At 39.0% G+C, this 22,294-nt stretch overlaps 1 protein-coding gene across 1 annotated transcript; it reads right to left on the bottom strand.

The window, feature by feature from the left end:
- Positions 1-15,641: 15,641 nt before the first annotated feature.
- On the bottom strand, positions 15,642-21,098 carry PPP1R3C (protein phosphatase 1 regulatory subunit 3C). Its single transcript, XM_001367294.4, has 2 exons — positions 20,735-21,098; positions 15,642-18,045 (listed from the first exon to the last, which is right to left on the bottom strand). Exons 1-2 carry the CDS (start codon positions 20,746-20,748, stop codon positions 17,106-17,108), a joined length of 954 nt encoding a protein of 317 aa, XP_001367331.1. The 5' UTR covers positions 20,749-21,098; the 3' UTR covers positions 15,642-17,105.
- Between the last annotated feature and the right edge of the window lie 1,196 nt (positions 21,099-22,294).

Below are 22,294 nucleotides of genomic sequence, written 5' to 3'. Positions count from 1 at the left end.
CACTCTATCTTCCAACTCTGGGCATTTCCACTAACTGTCCCCCATGGCTACAATGCTCTTCCTCCTTAATTCTCCTTCCTGGATCCACTGACTTCCTTCAAGTCTTAGCTAAAATCTTACTTTCTACAGGGAGTCTTTTGTAATCCCTCTTAACACCAGTTTCACTCAGTTAATTATCTCCCATTTATCCTGTCTACAGCTTGTTCATACATGGTTATTTGCACGTTGTCTCCTCCATCAGACTGTGAGTTCCTTGAGAGCAGGGATTATCGTTTGCCTTTTCTCATATCCCCAGCACGTAGTACCTGGCATATATTGGACGATTCATAGTATATTGACTGACTGACTGACTAACTGCCTGCAGTAGGCTGGCTTCTCTTAGTATCTAGACTTTTTGAGTGTCTGTGAGAAGCTGACTCAGATTTTTAGCATACAACAACCGGGGGAATGAGGCATCTCTATCTTCCCATTTGAGTGTTCTTATTTCTGCTAAAGACCAAAAATATCACAATCATAATCATTTTGATGTGATATTTAATATGCATAAATCAAATAGAATAAACATGAAATGCTCTCCTCGGTAGGAGGAAGAAGGGAGGCAAAGGCAACGATTAGATAAAACAGAGTCTCTGGGACCAACAAGACAGATACAAAAACAATTGCACAGAATAATACGTACTAAGGGAAATGTGTCCAAGGGGAGAGATACAAGCAAAATGCTACATGATACCTGATAAGGGAGTCGTTGCAACAGCGGACGGGACTGAGGGTCGCTTTCTAGCATTTGTGTTAGGTTTGAGAGCAGAGCTAGGAATCTATCAGGCAAGTGTGAAGAAAGCATTCCATTCCCTTCCACCATGAACAAAAGCACAAAGGCAAGAAAGCCCTGGAGATACATGGGAGAGAATGAAGATACAGTTTGGCTGGAGCTCAGAGTATATGAAGGGGAACAATTTAAAATAAGGCCTGGAAAAGAGAGAGGCACTAGACTATGGAGGGCTCTGAATGCCCTATGAAGGAGTTTGAACTTTATTCAGTATATATAAACTTCTCTGTTGAGCATTTGCAATTCTTTACAGGCTTCCCCCTTTTTTACCTTTCTAGTCTTTCATACATATTATTCTTCTCCACACACTCTACAGACCAGCCATATTGGCCTATTTGTTGTCCCCTACATATAATGCTGCATCTCCCATCTCTATACTTTGGCATTGGCTGGCCCCCATGCTTGTAATGTACTCCCTCCTTACCTCTGCCTTTTGAAGCCCTGATTTCCTTCAAAACTTCACTTAAACAGCACCAAAAGCATCACCAAGATGCCTTCCCTGATTCCTCCAGGGGCTAGTCTTGGTGTTTTCCATTCCAAAATTATTTTGTATATATTCTATCTTTATTTATGTATATGTGTTGTCTCCCCTGGTTAAAGTGTACTAAGTTCCCTGAAATTGAGGATTGTTTAACTTTTGTCTTTGATAATTTTTTTTGCTCATTTGCTCATTAAATGATCAATTGATAGGCAATAGAGAACCATTAAAGTATTTTAAAGAGAAGAATGACATGACATTCTGTATATGAGTGAAGTTCATCAGGCAGAAGTTGGAAGGATGCTTTGGAGGGAGGAGAAATGGATGCAGAAAGTCTTGATGTGGTATAATCAAGCAAAAAAAAAAAAAAACCACTGTGACTTCTAATAGGAGAGAGAGTTAATTGCTCTTCATCATCTGGGTGCTAATCTGGCTCCAATAAGGTTACATGTGTAATTGCAATAGAACTGCCCTCTTCTCTAATGTCTTGGTATGGTTTTCAGTAGAAGAAATCAAAGTATCTATAGTGATATGAAAGACTCTAAATCATTAACAATTAGCAATTAATAATTCATCTAAATCACTAATAATCAATTAAAAATGAGAGATGTACAATTAAAACTACTCTGAAGTACAACTCATACCTGTCAGATCAAATTGGCTAATATGACCAAAAAAAAAAAAGGAAAATGACAAACGTTGGAGGGGATGTGGAAAATTCGAGACACTAATGCACTACTGGTGGAGTTGTGAATTGGTCCAACCATTGTGGAGAACAATTGGAACTATGTTCAAAAAGCTATAAAACTGTGTGTTCCCTTTGACCTCACAATACCAGTACTAGGTCTGTATCACAAAGAGATCAAGGAAAATAGAAAAAGGGCCTATATGTACATATATATATATATATATATATATATATATATATGTACATATATATTATAGCAGCTCTTTTTTGTAGTGACAAATTGTAGGGGATACCCATCAAGTGGTGAATGGCTGAACAAGTTGTGGTATATGATTGCAATGGAATACTATTATGCTATAAGAAATGACAAACAGGATGGTTTTTTAAAACCTGGGGAGAAATGAGCAGAACCAGAAAAACATTGCAAATAACAACAGCAATATTGTAACAATGATCTACAATGATCTACTGTGAAATGTGTAGCTACTCTAATCAATGCGATGATCCAAGACAATTTCAAAGGACCAGTAATGAAAAATGCTATCCAGAGGGAGGACTGATGAATTCTGAACTTGAATACCAATCATATTACTTTCATTTTATTTATTTTTCTTCCTTTTTTTGCAACATAGTTAATATGGAAATGTTTTGCATGACTTCACATGTATAATAAGTATCTCATAGCTTGCCTTCTCAATGGGTGAGGGAGGGACTGGGGAGAGGGAAAGAATTTGGAAATCAATTTAAATTTTTAATGAATCCTAAAACTAAGTTAATTAAATTTATTTTAAAGTTCCTGATGTTCACGCTGGCCACCCAGTAGTTTGTACAAACTGCTTTCAGAGAAAGCAGAAGTTTTTATTCTCATTTCTAAAGAATAGAAAGTATGGGGAGTCAATTCCTTTAAGGTAGCAACAATGTCCCAAAGAAGCAATCTCCCTTACCTCTTGACTAAATCCGAACTGTAAGAAAACATACACAAAGAAACACAGAAATACAGTTCAGAGGTTCCTTTGCCATGGATTCAAAACCACATACTGAAATTTGGCAAAACAGTGTCCTTTCATGCCAACTGCTACAAAAACATACCATTCTTTTTTGAAAGCTCTGTGGACAGAGATTTTCCCAAAAACAATAAGAATGGTAAATAAAATCTCTCCATATAATGCAAATTGGATAAATATTTCCAGATTTTTATAATATACATCAAATACTAAAAAGCATCCCTTGACTTGGCAACTGTGTCTAATTCTGTACTTCCCTCAGATTTTACTAATTATAGAAATCAACAAACTCAGTATTCTAGAAAGGTATTGTGCTATAGGGTATCAAGATGAAGTCCAAAAGGTCTGTGTCAGTAAAATAGTACTTTAAGAGATGGCATCTGGGGACCATTGCAGTCAAGTTGTGTTTTGAAAACTATATTCACCCATAAACAGTTCACAATTTTTCCACTGCTCTTATAAAGTCTTCAAAGGGTCAGAATTCCAAATCCTAAAAAAATTATAGCTTGCCAAAAGAGATGTTATATAAACAGAAACAAATCTTCTATTTCCTCCTCATACTTTAGGTTACAGAAAGTAGAATTAAATAAATAAATCGGAGTCAAGGGAAGGGATATAGAGCTCTTCTTTATTAAGGCATTTACTAAGACTTATGGATACATCAAAACCAAGATTTTTGGTGCAGCAGTTGTGGCCCCAAGTATAACCAAAGAAGATAATTCCAAGACTAGGAATTCAATTAATTTAATTAATTCATTTAATCAATCAGCATTCAATAGGTCTACCCATCTATACCACATTTGAGATCATAATCAAATGAATAAAAAATAATAGGAGACATTTGTGAGAGTACTGCATTTCTGATAAGGCTATAAACCTCAGTAATGGATTACATTTCTCAAAGTGTGTGGACTCCAAGAGTGATCACTCACAGAAAAAGTTCTGAGGACTATATGAAATTAAGTGAGATAGGCTCTAGTAAATCAATCACAGGGAAATGATGAGAAAAAGACACTGAGAGAAACCAGCACACCAGGTCTAGACAAAGACACTATTTTCAGTGGTGGCATCCAAGAACCCTGGAGTCTCAGCATATTCCTGTGACCCCCCTAGAACAGTGATGGTGAACATTTTAGGGACAAAATGCCCAAATTGTACCCTCACACTACATGTGAGCCACCCCTTACCCCAGACAGGGGAGGGAGGAAGTACTCCCATTGTACTTCTGGGCAGAGAGATGGATGAAGTGAAAAATGTCCTCAGGCCCAGTGGAGAAGGGGAGGGGAGCAGCCCCCTACAGCATGTGTGCCATAGGTTTGTCAACATAGCCCTAGAATCAGAAAAGGAAATAGATGAGCTATGAAAAAAATGCCAAAAGAAACTAATGATGAGCTGACCAACTTTCAGTCTAGCTGTTCTAAGCATTATGTCATGAGTTACCTATTCCAGAGATGTGACTCTTAGAGAAACTACTTCCCAAGTAACTCTTCTGAAAAAGTGGGAATGAGGCTATACTCATTTAAATAAAGAAATCCTTTTCCACACATATATAGGATGTCCTAAGAAATCTTAATGGAAGTGTATACATACACAAACACACACACACACATATATACATGCATATACTTTTCTGTGTTGTATGTATACTTAGATATGTATATATACATAGATATATAATAAATATGAATATGAGTAATATATTTAATTTCTGGTGAGGATGTGTAAGAGGAAAAGAATAAAGTGAGGTAGGCTCTCAGACACTTGTTATATTCAATACACTATATTTTTGCCTAGCTTAAAGTTAAACTGTTGTTGCTGTGTACTTGGGGAAATAAAATAAAATCTAGCAAAAAAATAATTAGGAAGTCAATCATCTAAAGTTTCCTTCTTTTGCTACATCCTTGGCTTAGTCAATAATTCCCTTCAGTGTTATGAACATTAAGTACATGCCTCTCATACCTCAGGCACTATGCTGAGCTAAGAAACAAAGACAAAAAAGGAAAGAGTCTCAACTCTCAAAGAGCTTACATTCTACTAGGTGGAGAGGAAGGAGGGAAAGTTACCCCTAGATTAATCTGAAGGGGAAGAGATCACTGTCAATAGCCACTGGAGGGAAATGAGGGGTAGGGTAGGGAGGTGATCTGGAAGGGTTTCCTGAAGAAAGTGGCATTTACTTGGAAACCTGAAGGAAGATAGGCAGGTGAAAATGGTAAAAGTGCTTCAAGAAATGAGTGACAACTTGTACAAATACCTTAACTGACTTCACCCATTCTGTCTTTACTATCAGGCAGGATTTGGGACTACATCACTATTTCCCTCATATTCAATCATGGCAGCCCCCATCCCTCTCATTCCCTTCTCTCACTGCAACATACTAGAATCACAGAACTTGAGAGTTGGAAGGGACCTCTTTGGTTATCTAGTTCAATCTGTACACCAAAGGAATCCCCACTGTAATACGCTCTACAAGGAAGAGTGTGATTATGTTTAACAATCATCTCTCTGAAAAATAAAATGTACTTGCAATACACTTCAAATTTAATCTGCATTATTATTTTCTCCATCACGTTCTTAAATCCAGACATTCAATGAAGCAATGAACCAAGCCCTGATTTATGGTTTCTTTTGCTGATTTCCAAAGTGTAAATGTTTACACTGAAAATTTAATGATGGTCCCTTTCTCACCAGTTTGAATGAATTTCAACACATCTTTGACTACAAGTAATCATTTAATCTCTGCTTGAAGACCTCTAAGGCAGGGAAAACCCACCATCCCTTGAGACAAGTCATTTCATTTCTTTTAAAGACTAAGTTGATAAGAAGCTTCCCTCCCAATAAGATGGCACTTGCCCTTTGCGACTTCCATGTTTTGCATTTGGTTCTGCCCCTTTGTAGCTAAGTAAAATAAATCTAATCCCTCTTCCACCCTTGACATGACAACCCTTCAAATACTAGAAGATATCTTTCATGTCCTTCCTGAATATTCTCTTCTCTAGGAGTATGTGTATCCCTTAGGCCAAGCTGGATCTGGTTTCCTGGGATCTCTTACATTGGTTTGGAATTTCTCATTTAGAACCTAAAATTCCTCCCTGATTTGGGGACTACCAGTACTCAGGCAAGTGAGACAGCTAATATGAGTCACTTTGCATGTCTTAGAAGAAACTATAACTCCTAGAATCAACATAGGACAGGAGGATGAATACTGAACTTGGAGTCCTAGGCCTTGAGTTCAAATCCCAGCTTTGCTATTTGTTACTTATGTAACCTTGAAAAAATTATTTGACCAGTCCAGATTTCAGTTTCCTTCCTTATCTGTTAAATGAAAGGTTTGGATTAAACCACCTCCAAAGTTCATCCCAACTCTAGATCCATGACCCTGTAAGTAAAACTTGTTTATATGGGTATATGATTTGCAGTTTTGGTTTTAAAAGATTACTCTATTATAAAAATGAATAATATGGAAATAGAATTTGAGTGATAATATATGTATAATTCAGTGAAATTGTCAGCTCTGGGAAGAGAGAGGGAGAAACAAGAATCATGTAACCATAGAAACAAATTTAAATTTAAAAAAATAATTAATTCTTCACTTATCCATAGGTCTGATGGATAAACTGCTTTGTGCTCCCCTAATTCATTTATGGTATCACCCTTTATTTCTAAAGTAGGTATCCATTTTGACTTTACTTTAGTGTATGGCATGAGGTGTTGTTCTATGCCAATAATGATGAACCTTTGGAGATGGAGTGCTGGCCCCCCCCCACCCCAACCCCCCCCCCCCAGACTGAGTGCTGTGCCTAACCTCCCACCAGAGACAAGAGTGCCATGCCCTTCTGCCACACAGAGTGCTGGGTGCACCTTGCCTCACCCCCTTACCCTACACAGAGGAGGGAGAAAGTGCTCCCATTGGACTACTAGGTGGAAGGGGCAGGTGATGTGAAAACATGTCCTCAGGCATGGTGGAGAAGGGAAAAAGAGCAGCTCTACCTGAGTCCCTCTGCCTTTCCAGTAACAAACTCTAGGTGGAGAGAGGGCAGCAATGTGCCCATAGAGAGTACTCTGTGTGCCATCTTTGGCACCCATGAGATAACTTTGCCATCACTGGCCTATGCCTAGTATCTGCCATACTCTTTTGTTGTTTTCCCAGCAGGTTTTGTTGAATAGTGAGTTCTTCTGCCAAAAGCTTGGATCGTTGAGTTTTTCAAGCACTAGCTTACAGTGGTCATATATCACCCTGTGTTGAATGCCTAATCTATTTCACCATTCTATTTCTTAGCCAGTACCAGATTGTTTTGATGATATAATCTGAGATTCAGTACAGGAAAGCCACATTTCTTCATATTTTTTATTAATTTTCTTAATATTCTAGATTTTTGTTCTAGATTAATTTTATTATTTTTTCTAGCTATATGAAATATTTTGGGGGTAATTTGAGTGGTATGGCACTGAATAAGTAAATTAATTGAGATATAATTGTCGTTTTTATTATATTGACTCAGTCTACTGTAAAGATAGGATTCTCTCTCCCCTTCTCTATTTTTAGCTAATCAAATCAGCACTTAAAGTACCACTAATATGCATTAGGGATATTAGTCTATAGCTTTCTTTATTTTCATTCTTTCTGGTTTAAGTTTCAACAACTTATTCATGTCATAAAAGGATTGAGGTAGAGTTCCTTCCTCAGCTATTTTTCAAAAGAGTTTATATCATATTTGGAATTAGTTACTCTTTAAATGTTTGGTAGAATTCACTTGTGAATTCATCTGACCCTGGGGTTTTTCATTTTAGGGAAGTTGTCTAGTTTTGTTTTAATTGCATATCCAATTCGATGATCTACTCTTTCTTAGTTTTATTGATGTAAACATTTAGAGATAGAACTTTCCCCCTAAGTACTATTTCCACTGAATCCTAAAAACGTTAGTATGTTGTCTCCTTATTGTCATTCTCTTTAATAAAATTTGTGGTTGTTTCTATGATTTCTTCTTTGATCTACTCATTCTTTAGGATGAGATTATTCAGTTTCCAATTAATTTTTAGAACTTTTTTTCTCCAGCTCTTTCTTCAGGATAATTCTTATTATATAGTGGTCAAAAATGATGCATTTGTTATTTCTATTTTCTGCATTTGGTTGTGAGGCCTTTATGCCCTATTATATGACCTTTTTGTGAAGATGTCAGGTATTGCTGAGAAAAAAGATATATTCCTTTCTATTCCCATTCAGTTTTCTCCAGAGGTCTATTGAGTCTAATTTTTGTAAAGAATCTATTCTTCTCTTTAATTTATTTCTTGTTTATTTTTTTGTTTGATTTATGTAATTCTGAGAGGGGAAGGTTAATGTCCCCTATTAATATAGTTTTGCTGTCTATTTCTTCTTGTAACACATAATTTCTACTTAAGGAATTTTGATATCATTTAGTGCATATACATTTATTGTTGAAATTACTTCATCATCAATGGTTCTATTTACCAATATAGGACTTCCTTATCTCTTTTAATTGGGTCAGTTTTATTTTTGCTTTGTCTTAGATCATAATTGCTACCTCTGCTTTTTTAACTTTAGCTGAAGCATAGTAGATTTTGCTCCATACCTTTACCTTTACCTTTTACCTTTGTCTCCCTGCTTTAAATTAGTTTCATGTAGGCAGTACAATGTGGGATTCTGGTGTTTAATCTACTATAATATTCTCCTCCATCATCTTCTGAGTTTGCATTTTTATCATCTCTCTCTCTGAAATATTTTTCTAGCATTGGGCTTTTTCTTTGGCTTTTGCTCATTTGAGGGTTATTTTTCCCTTGATTTTGTTTCTTTGCTGAAGCTTAACTCTATTTCTGGGGTGGAGGACATATTTTCCCATGTTATACTCTTCCTAGGGTCAGCTCAACTAACTCAGTTCTAGCTTGAGCACTCAGGCTATATGACTGGGCTGCTGTGGGGAAGTATGCAGTTGTTGGGTTCAAATGTTATTCAAGCTGGGTCAAATTGGGTTCTTGCCCAATCCCTGTGAGAGTAGACCTCATTAAGTTGGGTTTCTCTCACTGCTGACCACCCTGAGTCATGCCCAGTCTCTGTCACTGCTGTGCTATGCAGAGCTGCTTTCCTCTCACTGCCACCTATGCTATATTAGGCTGGTTTCTGCTCTTCCTCTACTAAGATTAGATGGAGTTGATGGTAGTTTTTCCTCTGCCATTTGCAGTGTATCACATCCAAGTTTCAACAGAGCTTGTTCAGCAGTCTCTTCTCCTACGCCAGCAAGACAGGTCCTCCTTGCTCTCTATCCACTTAGTTCTGGGATGGAACATTGCTTCACCCCTTCTATCGGTTCTATTGCTCTAGAATTCATTTCGAGGTATTTTTGTTCTTCTATAGTCATTTGGAGGGTGATTGGCAGACTCCAAGTGTTTTTTACTCCGCCATCTTGGCAACTAGAAACCATCCATTTATCCTCATTGTCAAAGAAAACCAATGACATCATGATGAGTGATATTTTGACTTGCACTTGAATTGGACCTTAGTGAAGCAGGATTTTCCAAAGTCACTAGCCTCACCTTTTCTTCCAGGATCATTGAAGTCCAGGAGCAAGACAAAAGTCAGGATGGTTGGTGATGGCCTAAGATTTGGTGGATAACTTTGGCATCTTTAATTTCTTACCAACCTCTAAATGCTCTATAATGTTTGCTTCAGATGCCTTCAAGGTCAGTAGAATAAACCACTCTCTGCCACCCATTCAACCAAAAGTATTTACATGTTTGGGATAGACATACCGATAACTGTAAAGCCTGCCTGTGGGGAAGCTAGGGCCTGGATTCAAATATGGCCTCAGGCACTTCCAAGCTGTGTGACCCTGAGCAAGTCACTTAATCAAAAAAGCAAGTCACCAGAACATAAAGGTTTTAAAAAAGAAAAAAGAGCCTGTCTGCTTCCCTCAACCTGGTTTAGCCTGTTTGCCCAGTCACTTTTACCAGGCTGTTACCTTAGTGCATACCACAATATCTTGGTTACTGTGGAAAGAAAATATAACAATGGTTGGGTAAGACTTAGACTTGAAAGGGCAAGCTCCCAAATGATCAATACAACTGTGCTCAGAGACCTCACTGAGCATCCCACTACCTAAATTTCTATCTGCCAATAACCTGGCAAGAGGGGGAAAAAAGAATTAGAGTACCAAGGAAAGGGTAACCATATACATATAAGAGCAAAACCCAATTATCACCTGTTATCAGAGGACCAAAAAAAAAAAAAGATACTGTATGTAGTAGCTGAAGTACATTCAGAAGGGTTGCTGAGAAGATTAAAGATCAAGGTGTTGGATGAAGATTGGTATAAGAACCCAGCAGCATTTAGCATGAAGAAATAAGTCTTATGGAAAAGAGGGAACAACACAATAACTGTTTCAAGTATTTGAAAGACTGTCAAGAAATTTGGAAGGCTTGTTCTGCATCAACCCAGAGAGCAGAACCAGAAGCATTGACTAAAAATTGCATGAACAGACACCGGATTAGCCTGGATTTAAGGAAAAGTTTAATAATTCAAGCTGTCTAAAAGTAGAATAGACTGCCTCTAGAGATGTAGGTACCATTTCACTTAAAATTAAAATTGTTGAGAATCACAGGTTCATGGAATCATGGCCAGAAGAAGTTACTAAGTGGCCTAGTAGTACCAGATCTTAAACTGTACTATAAAGCAGTGCTCATCAAAACAATATGGTATTGGCTAAGAGACAGAAAGGAGGATGGGTGGAATAGACTTGGGGTGAGTGACCTCAGCAAGACAGTCCATCATAAACCCAAAGATCTCAGCTTTGGGGACAAAATTCCACTATTTGACAAAAATTACAGGGAAAATTGGAAAACAGTATGGGAGAGTTAGGTTTAGATCAACATCTCACACCCTACTCCAAATTCAGAATGGGTGAATGATTTGAATATAAAGAAGGAAACTATAAATAAATTAGGTGAACACAGAATAGTATATTTGTCAGATCTTTGGGAAAGGAAAGATTTTAATACCAAGCAAGAGTTGGAAAAAATTACAAAATGTAAAAAAAATAATAATAATTTTGGTTACATTAAATTAAAAAGGTTTTGTACAAACAAAACCAATGCAACTAAAATTAAAAGGGAAGCAACCAATTGGGAAAAAATCTTTATAACAAAAAAAAAACTCTGACAAAGGTCTAATTACTCAAATATATAAGGAGCTAAATTAATTGTACAAAAAATCAAGCCATTCCCCAATTGATAAATGGGCAAGGGACATGAATAGGCAATTTTCAGGTAAAGAAATCAAAACTATCAATGCGCACATGGAAAAGTGTTCTAAATCTCTTATAATTAGAGAAATGCAAATCAAAGCAACTCTGAGGTACCACCTCACACCTAGCAGATTATCTAACATAACAGCAAAGGAAAGTAATAAATGTTGGAGGGGGTGTGACAAAATTGGGACATTAATGTATTGCTGGTGGTGTTGTGAATTGATACAATCATTCTGGATGACATTTTGGAACTATGTCCAAAGGGCTTTAAAAGACTGTCTGCCCTTTGATCCAGCTGGATTTATACACCAAAGAGATCATAAGGGGGAAAGACTTGTACAAAAAAAATTTAGATCCAAGCTCTTTGTGGTGGCAAAAAATTGGAAAATGAGGGGATGCCCTTCAATTGGGGAATGGCTGAACAAATTATAGTATCTGTTGGTGATGGAATACAATTGTGCTCAAAGGAATAATGAACTGGAGGAATTCCATGTCAACTGGAATGACCTCCAGGAATCGATGCAGAGTGAAAGGCGAAAAATCAGGAGAACATTATACACAGAGACTGATACACTGTGGTACAATCAAATGTAATAGACTTATCTACTAGCAGTAATGCAATGATCCAGGACAATTCTGAGGGACTTATGAGAAAGAACTCTATCCACATTCAGAGGAAGAACTGTGTGAGTAGAAACAGAAGAAAAACAACTACTTGATCACATGGGTTGATGTGGATATGATTGGGGATGTAGACTCTAAATGATCACCCTAGTGCAATTATCAATAATATGGAAACAGGTCTTGATCAATGACACATGTAAAATCCAGTGGAATTGCCCATCAGCTAAAGGGGGGAGGTGGGGGAGGATGGGGAGGGAAAGAATATGAATCATGTAACTATGAAAACTATTCTAAGTTAATTAATTAAATAAATGAAATTTTTCAATTAAAACAAAAAAAGAAGCCACCAAGGTCACCTTTTCCAAGCTTCTTAATTTGCATATAAAGAAATTAAGACCCAGAGAGGATAACTTTCTTACCCATGGTGGCAGAAGTTGTTAGCATCAGAGTTGGGATTTCAACCCTATAGTCTCTGATATCAGAGCAATACCAGAAAATACTGTAGAAAGTCCTATTCAAATTATTCTGCTATAAGAAATAAGAAGGATGATTTAAGAAAAACCTTGAAGAGACAGTTGAGTAGCTCAGTGGATTGAGAGCCAGGCTTAGAGACAGGAGGTCCTAAGTTCAAATCTGGCCTCAGACACTTCCCAACTGTGTGACCCTGACCAAGTCACTTAACCCCCATTGCTTAGCCCTTACCACTCTTCTGCCTTGGAACCAATACACAGTATTTATTCCAAGATGGAAAGTAAGGGTTAAAAAAAAAGAAAAAGAAAAACCTTGAAAGACCTACATGAACTGATATGAAGTTAAGTGAGCAGAACCAGGAAAACATTGTAACAGTCATATTATATGATGAACAATTGTGAATGACTTTACTGTTCTTTGTAGTATAATGATGAAAAATGTCATCCATATCCAGAAAAAAAATTGGAGTCTGAATGTAGACTAAGACATTCCTTATTTCTCTTTCTTTTTTTTGTTTGTTCAAGTTTTCTTCCACAAAATTACTAATATGCAACATATTTACATTATTGCACATGTAAAATATATATTGGATTGCTTGCCATCTTGGAGAGAGGGGAATGAAGGAAGGGAGGGAGGAAAGGAGAGGGAAATTTTGGTTCAAACTTTAAAAAATGAAGATTAACATTTATTTTATGTAATTGAGGGGAAAGTTTTAAACAAAAAAGAGAGGAAAGAAAGAAAGTCCTACTTGAGTATGGTTTGGACTAGATGACCTCTGGTATCCCTTTTAACTCAGCCACTCAGGGAGATATTAGCTAAGGGTAAGGATCTAGATCTGAGCTCTGGAAGTCCATGGACTGGGCTTCTACTTCTGACAGCGTGCAGATGAAAGTCAGAAGGGCCTAATGACTCACTCATCACATAAAGTGCCCCCCAGACCCTCCCCAGACACCTAGTTTGATAACCAAGATGGGTAATAATTTTGGTAAACAGAATAATTTATTCCTGGAATTACCAAATCAAACTTTTTGTTTCAATGAACAGTTGAGAAAGATGAAACAGATAATGAAAGAGCATTTATTAAATTCTATGTGCAAAGCATTGTGCCAAGAGCTAGGAATACAAATGGAAAAGCAAGCTATTTTCTTTGCTTTCAAGAACTTATATCCTCTCTTTAAAAAAAAAAATAAACCCTTAACTTTTGTCTTGGAATCAATACTATGTATTGGTTTCAAGGCAGAAGAGTGGTAAGGGGCAGGCAATGAGGATCAAGTGACTTGCCCAGGGTCACACAGCTAGGAAGTATCTGAGGCCAGATTTGAACCTAGAACCTCTCCTCTATAGGCTTGTCTCTCAATCCACTTAGCCACACAGGCGCCCCACCCCCACCCCGAGAATTTATATTCTTTTGGAAAATTATAGACCTAAAATACAAACCACAAACTAATCTCCAAAGTAAATCAAACAGTACAAGATCCAGATGTACAAAAATCAAAGGAACAATTACAGGAAGCAAGATTTAGAGCTGGTAGAAATCTCAGATCTAATCCAATCTCACATTATAGATGAAGAAAGGGAAGCCTGAAAGGGTCCAGCGATTTACCCAAAGTCATGCAGGTAGAAAGGTGGAATACGGGTGGGAGTTAAGTGTAGGTTCTTCAACTCCAGATTCAGGACTCTTTCTACCACACCACCCCCACTCAGATTTGTGTTTCTTGGCTTTTGGTCAAGGTCTCCCTCCACCTCTTGATCACATGCAATACAAGAAAGAAGGAAAAAACTAGCAAACATGCATGGAAGTCAGCCTAGAAGGCAAAAATGAGCTTGCCACATGCCAGAGAAACAACCAGAAATAGTGGGCAACAAGAAGAGCAGTGGCCTAGGAATCTAGGGAGTTGGATTGTCACTCTTCTACCACTTGTTAGTTACTAGTGTTTTAAAGGCTTTGGCTTTTTTTTTTTAATTATGAATGTAAATACCAACTAAAATGATCATTTCCATATACAATATGAAATAGGAAAGTTCATTATATATAAAATTAAGAATCTATTATGTATGTTTCTTTTCTTTTTAAGAAGCCTAAGATGTGTTTTCTTCATAACAAACCTGGGAGGCATGTAGGGCAAGCATTATCATTCCCATTTTATAGATGGGAAGACTAAGGATCAATTGTGAATTGATTTGTTTAAGATCTCAAGTGTCAGAGCCAAGAATTCAAGCTCAGCTTTCCTGAAGTCAGGTCAGAGATCTTTCCAGTGCATTATCTCCTAACTGTAAGACCCTAGCTAAGTCACTCATACTCAGTTTTCTTATCTCCAAAACGTAGGCATTGGAGTACTAAATTATCTTCCTGTAAAATGTGCAGAGATCTTTTCATCTGATTAGCACTGACGTCAGGAAAAAACAAGCCAAGATCATTCATGTCCTTTAACAAGCATCTTGGTTATTTGGCTTTTGAGGAAGATGGAATCTTTCCCCTTCATGTCTGTATGTGCTTTTCCAGAAGTCCCTGGACTTAGTAGAACTTTCCTTAATATCAGATATTCCAGATTTTTTTTAATGAACACAATGCCTCTCCCTCCTCAGTCTGCTATATCCATCCTGCTTTACCACCCACAGATGACCACAAATTTCTTCCCCCTAAGGTGGCAGCTAAGTGTATTGAGAGCCAGACCTAGAGACAGGAAGCTGTGGGTTCAAATCTAGACACATTCTAGCTGTGTAACCCTGGGCAAGTCACTTAACTCCCATTGCCTGGCCCTTCCTTTCTTGTGCTTTGGAACCAAACCACAGTATTGATTCTAAGAAAAGGTAAGGATTTTTCTTTTCTTTTTTCTTCCCCTAAGACTCTATCCATTGGATCATCTTGGATATCATTAGGATCCAGTCCTCCAGTTTCCCTATTGAGTTTTCCCTCCTCCCACCCATGTCCTGCTCTTGAATTATTTTGCATTTTGCTTTTGTTTCTCTGCACATGTTGCTTCCCACCCTCCCATCCCAGTCCTCACACCACTGCCCCATATAATGCCAAATATTTGAGAACAGAAACTATTTTTCTTTGTTCCCCATATCCAGCACATAGTAGGTTCTTACTGTTTCTTGAATGAGAGAGCCATATGTGAGCATGGGGAGGAAATTGAAAAGTGATGGGCAACACATTTCAAAATAAGATTGCAAAATTGTGAACATGTTCTGGATCTCAACAAACTCTCATTAGGTCTAGCAGACCCTGAGTGGCTGATTTGACATTTGCTCTATTATAGTGTAGAAAGGAATAAAGAAGGAAAAACCAATCTGTTCTTATATCAAACAATTTATTCTTAAAGTGACAAGCTCACATAAAATAGCTACAGTAAGATAAAATATTGACAGTAGAAAAGTTTTTGGTGCTAGCCAACTTCAATTGCCTTCATTGCAAAATTATTCCACATTAGTGTTTTGTCAGCATGGCCAAAGACGTTCCTTAAAAGTGACCAAGGTTGACTCTTACTACTTGAAGGAAATGTACATCATACTACTTAATGAACACCCAACTTGAACACTTGTGTATATGCAGTTGATATTAATCTCACCCGATGGACTTATGCCCACCAGGGAACAAGCATTACAGTATGACCAAGACAATTCTCACATCTATAAAACAGAGAAGAGAAACATTTCAGCTTAAAGAAATAGGGCAAAAGAGGTCCCTAATTGCATGTGTACAGGGTGCTAGACTCTTACCGAGACTCCTCTTTTCAAAAACCACATTGAAAGAATAACTGAAAGATAAATCACCTTCAATATGAAGGATGCTAATCATATACACAGACACCAATATCAAAGATTCTGCAGTACAGACTTCTAAAGCATACAAACATTCAAGAGTTAGCAAGTGGCCATTTGAATATTTGGGTTAAGCAACTAAAGTACTGATTAAGGCACTTTCAAGGTATTGGGGCTCTGCTTTGTCTAATAGTCTAAGTGGGTGGTACTAAGAAATGGCATGGTTTTGTGTTAGCCATCTATGATGAAAAACACCAACATGGTGGCCTTTACAAGTGAGGTCACCTCCCCTACTTAAAACAGTAGGATTATAAATCTCAATTTATTTTAATTTTCCACAAGTCACTGTTTTGGATCAGGGCATCCTCTCTCTTCTGAGAAATGACTTGTGCTAGCTATGCTCTAAGAGTTTTCATTTATTTTTGTTCACCCTCATTGGTGTCCCAGAATGCTGAATATAGCCCCACAAGAACATGCCCCTTTACTCCACAAGTGTATTTACAGGACATCTTCCCCTTCTTTGTATTAATCCTCCAGGAGAGGATAATATAACCTACTCGGAAAAAAAGAAATCACACAATAAGCTTACATTTCTTCACCAACATACAAATATACCTTTCTTCTACCCCATCATGTTATATGAACTCCATCTTCTGAACCCTCTCCAGACATGCCTCTTACCATTAACATAGCTTCCTGTCACCATCACATATACTTCCTCACAGCTTTCTTGCCCCAAGATAAAAGCTAGTGAACATTAAGAAAGTGCATTTATAAAATATTATATATATGTACATATTATTTATAATACAGAACAAACTGAGGCTTAATGGACTACAGTCTTCCAAATAATCCCTTCCAACTTGGGCACCAAATTGGAGGACCATTTGCTTTGTAATTGGGCTATCAAACACCCAAGCCTATCAAAGGACTGCAGCCAAGACTTCCTATGGTTAGCATAGCTAGCCAAAACCTGGTAGCTGAGCAACTCAATTCATCTATACGAGGCCAAGTTTTCCATCCTCCCCCAGCTATGCCACTCGGGAAAGAGCTCGCTAGCTAGCCTGGGGCTTCCAAAGAGTGGTGAATCAAATTCAGTTTTAGTTGGTGTCTGGCGGAATGTACAGTCCTGTGAGGCTGTCTGTGTCTGCACTCCATCTGGTTTCCACTGTGCATGGACAATTTTGTAATTCTGACCCTCATTATTATCCCAGAATACATGTCCATTGCTGTTATAAGAAATGCAGAACTCGATCTTCTCCTGAGTTGGAATGACAAGAGGCAAGTCAATGGAAAATGAAAACATGTCAGTATCTGAGCCTCCATACACGTTTTTCATATACACACAGTCCACATCAGTATAGGTCTTCCATGTGTCAAAGGTGATTCGAACCTGGACCTTCTTCTCAAAACTCACATTTTTTACTTTCACTGTTCCTGTCAAAGCTCTCTCTTGCAGAGAACAGTTCTCCAGGCACACCATATTCTTCTGAAGGCGGTTCCGGAAACTTAAATAATCAGTGGATGGTTGAGGGAAATCCAAAATCAAGTTTTTCTCTTCATGAAGCTTGAGACCAGTTGTGACATCTCCCAGGTCCAACAAGTCAAACTGAAGATCCCACACGGGTTCTTCCTGGAAATCAGAGAAGACATGAATTGCCGTGAGGGACAGACCCTTGGAGTCTGCAAACACGACTCTCTTCTTGGTGCGGCTGGGCGAGCGCTTCCAGTCATTTTGTGTTTTTGTTTCCTGCTTGATGTTGAGACATGGTTTGAGAGGCTTTAGCCGGTTCATAAAATTTCTTCGATGGAATTCATCATAAGGGCCCAGGAAACTCTTCAGAGGTGGTGAATGAGCAAGGCAGATTCTCATGGCCACATCTACTGGCATGACTGAACTCGTCAGAGGCCTGGGATCTAAAACTTGAATCATTCTGAAATGAAAAAAAGGAAATGGAGTTATATCTCTTGTTTGATTCCTTCCTAAGGATTTTCTCTTCCCAGTCTCAGATATAAATTTGCTATCTGTATAATCTAAAGGCTTAAACAGGAGGCACTGTGGATAGAGATTCAGCCTTGGGTTCAGGAAGACCTGAATTCATGTCAATCAAAAAATATTTACTGGGGGCAGCTGGATGGCTCAGGATATGGAGCAAAACCTGGAAAAGGGAGGTCCTGATTCCAAATCTGACCTCAAACATTTCCTAGCTGTGTGACCCTGGGCAAGTCACTTAATCTCTATTGCCTAGCCTTTTCTATTCTTCTGCCTTAGAATTAGTACATAGTATTTATTCTAAGGCAGAAGGTCTTACATATCTAAATATATATAATAATAATGATTAATATATATATATATATAAATAACCCTTACATATATATCCTACTGTCAGACACTCTTCTAGGAAATCCAAAGGCAATTCAAAAACAAAAGTTTATAAGTTCCTGCCCTCAAGTTTATCCTCTATAAAGGGAGAGAACATGTACAAATATAAAATAAATATGAGTTCTGTCAGACACATGCTATTTTTGTGATCAATGAAAAGTCACTTAACTTCTTAATGTTCCAAATTACTGAGACTATAAGTTACAGAATAGTTGCTGACTGACATTGCTGGCAAGTTTCCTACAGCAGTGAAATCAGAGGTCCAGATTTGGAGGGAGGAAGGAAAGGGTGATACAGGCTATCCAATTACTCTTAGGGGCCACTAGAGGAATCTTAAGATCTGGGTTCCAGACCAGACCAGGAAGGTACCTAAGTAATTTTGAGTAAGTCCCTTCCTTTCTCTAGATCTCTGCAAAACAAGAGGATTGGCCTAAATGGCCTAAGACCCCTTCTTCCTCTTATGATCTACAACTGTCTCTTTTCAGGAGCTGCTCGGCACATTCTGAATCCCCCAAGCCACTTTTGTTTTGGTCCCCAGCAGTGTGCTCAGCAGAATATACTTAATAAATACATTTTGATTTATTGCTCCCCTTGGTCCATCTTCTGGACATTTTACTGTTTGATTACATTTTAATCAAGGTTCAGGGCAAGGAGAGCTAGCCATACTGATGACTGTTCCAAGTTTATGAGAGAGCTTGTAATTGTTATATAAAATGAGACTTGAAGAGTACCCATATGCTTTATCATTCATTCCTTCCCTATTTCTCACAAATCATTGAAAATCTGCCTATTGTCAACATGCTACCAAATCCCATGAAGAGTTTTAAAGACTCCCACAGCAGTGAGACACTAGCTGTACTGGAATTCACTGACTATCTCCTGCTCCCTCACTGGTTGGTTTGCTTGCTTGCTTGCTTGCTCCCTCCCTCCCTCCCTTTCTTTTCTCAGCTCTTTGATCAGTGTCACCTATTACTGATAGTCTAAATCTGGTATCTGGCCCAAGCAGCACCTAGCTGAGTATTACACACAGTAGGTGCTAAATGTTTGTTGGGTGAATCATAAGAAGTGAAGGATGCTTTTCTTCAAACCTATTCATGCAAATGATAGCATTTATATCATGTGCTAAATTTATCAGTCCAGTTTGAACTGAGAATTGTCTGGATCAGTGGCTGAAGTTTAAGAGGAAGGAAGGGGTTTTAGGAGGTCTGGACTTTTGATTTCAAGGATGTAGGGAACTCTTGGAGGAAAACTCCCAATGCCACACAGCTAATACATTAGAGGTGTCACTTGAACCCATATCTTCCTGACTCCAAAGCTTCTCTTCAACTGAAGTTAATAAAAAACAAATGCAATGAAAATTCTTTACTTCTATCAAGTAACCATCATTTTTTTAGTTGCCTCTCTGGTTTCCATTCCCTCAGGGAGTGGGGTGGTGGGAGAAGAGGGTCTAGATGGGCCTTAAGATTTAACACTCCAATTCTAGGGTGAAAAGGTAGATGCACAGAAGGTCAAGATTTCATTTGTGACTTCCTGCCCAAAGAACTGAGATTCTCCACAGCTCAGAGTCTGAATTTTTAACGATGCCTTTTGCCAAGTCATGTCTGGCATGGTTACTCAGCTTTTTCCCCTCAGTGCATTTATATGGCAGTTTTGGAGGTCTGGTTTTTGTGTCCCCCACACACACTCTAATAGATTATTTTCTAAATTAAAAAAAAAAATAGTTTACTCAGATTTGGAGGGCCCAAGCTCTGCTTGCTGGAGCATCTGGGGTTAAGCTTAACTAGAAAAGAGGAATCAATTGCGAATAAAGTTAATTGACTTTTTAAGGCTTCATCTCCCACAACTGGGCCAAGCTTTCTTTCTCTCCAAGTTATAAAGTTAAGCAAAGTTGTCACAGACTACATTTTTGTTTTGCAGACTGTGGGAAGGGAAAAGTTGCAATTAAGTGGGCAATCAGAAATTAAAGTGTTAGCTCTGTTAACACCAGTCTAAAGCTTGGAGGCAGATGACCCAGAGTCAAGCTGAGCTGGAAGCCAGGAGAAGCCTGCAGAAAGGGAGGGACAGGAGGCAGCATCCCAAATCCCTGTTCATATCCAGGGAGCCAGAAATGTCAATTAAAAAACCAGCCCAGCTATCTTCGTGGTGTAAACCATAAGTGTCCCATCAGCTTTCCCCAATTTACTCTGCCCCGCAATCCCGCAGCTCCTTCTTGGCCCTGGCAAAGCAAGGAGAAGACTTACCTGGTGCAACTCATCGGCACTAAATCAGCCACACAAGCTTCAAGAGCCAGTAGGACTTTCTCCCCCGCCTGGGCTTTCTAGGTCAGACAGCCTCCTCCGCAGGACTCAGAGAAGACTAGCGCCGGGCCCAGCGGGAAGCAGCTGCTTATCTGTCTTCGAGGCACCACCGGAGCTTCACGTGAAAGCCGAGCCTTGGCCAATCCCCTGCCGACTCCGCCTCTTGCCAAGCAATCAGGGACCAACTCCGAGCCCTAGCCCAAGCTTGGAGAACGTGATCCGCCTAGTTAGGGAGGGCTGGATCGCTGGGAGAGGGCGGGCCACGCCAGGAGGGAAGGGGGATGGGGAGGGAACAGGGGCCGGACCGAGTCTGCTGGAGTCTGGCCAGCCCCGCTGTGATTTGATTCGACCAGCGGAGTTCAGCCCACAATCCAGTTACTGGGGTGCGAGGCCAGCTGGAGCTCAGCCAGTCATGGAAACCCTGAGCGTATCGTGTGTGCAATTTTTGTGTGTATGTAAACTCTGCGTGCAGAGCCAGAGACAGAGAGACGGAGAGACAGAGAGAATGCCTGGGTGCGTGAGTGACAGCATGAGCCTAAAATGAGAAGCTAACCATCATGAATAGCCTGCCTACTGGGGTGAGGCCCGGAGCACATTTTGTGAAATGCCCTTTCTCCAGTGCACTCATTACTATTTGGGATGTAATGGAAAGAACTCGGGATGGATAGAGAAATTCCATGGAATTCCAGCTTTGCCTGCGACTGCCTGCCCTGCCTGCCCTGCCTGCCTCAGTTTTTTCACTTCTAAAATGAAGGGCGTCAGAGTAGGTGAGGGATTTTTAACCTTAGGGGCCCCAATCGGAATAATGCTTTTAAGTGCATAATCAAATATATTGGACTTCAAAAGAAATCAAATTTCTTACAACACAGATATCAATTTTTTTTAATCTCAGAACTTGAAGTTAAGAGCCCCTGGACTAGATAATCTCTCAAGTCCCAGAAACAGGTATCAATCTAGTTCTCCCAAATTCAGTCCTGGAAAGGACCCTGGAGATCACAGATTTCAAGATCGAAAGGACCATGGAGGCCATGAATTCCCATCCCCCTGCTAAATTTGAGGAAATTGAGGCCCAAGCTTCTTAACTTCCATGCGCATCTGCGGAGTAATTCAAATGCAGGTCTCCTAATTCAAATCCAATTCCAGGGTTTTATGTACCGGACCTCGCGGTCACAAAACCTTCATTTTTATAGACAAGTGTTGTGGTCCAGAGAAGGTAATGTGACTTTCCGCATTAATGATTTAGGGGCAGAACCAGGTCTCCAAATTAAGTGCTCTGGGAGGTCCAAACCCGAGTGCCTTCTGCTAATCCATGCTACTTTCTAAATGATAAGGGGGCTGCCTTGTACATGATTTTGCCCCTTTCTTTCAGGCTTCTCAGTCCGAGCGATATGTGTCCATATTTCTGTATTCTCCACTCTCATTTATCCCCTAGGAGCTTGTCTTTTTCACCTACGAAGTGAAGAGGTATCCTTCTAGCTCAAACCTTCTATATCTTAATGCTAA

Source organism: Monodelphis domestica, chromosome 1 (genome assembly GCF_027887165.1).
Source record: "Monodelphis domestica isolate mMonDom1 chromosome 1, mMonDom1.pri, whole genome shotgun sequence".
NCBI lineage: Eukaryota > Metazoa > Chordata > Mammalia > Didelphimorphia > Didelphidae > Monodelphis > Monodelphis domestica.
This window is presented reverse-complemented; position numbering and strand designations above follow the sequence as displayed.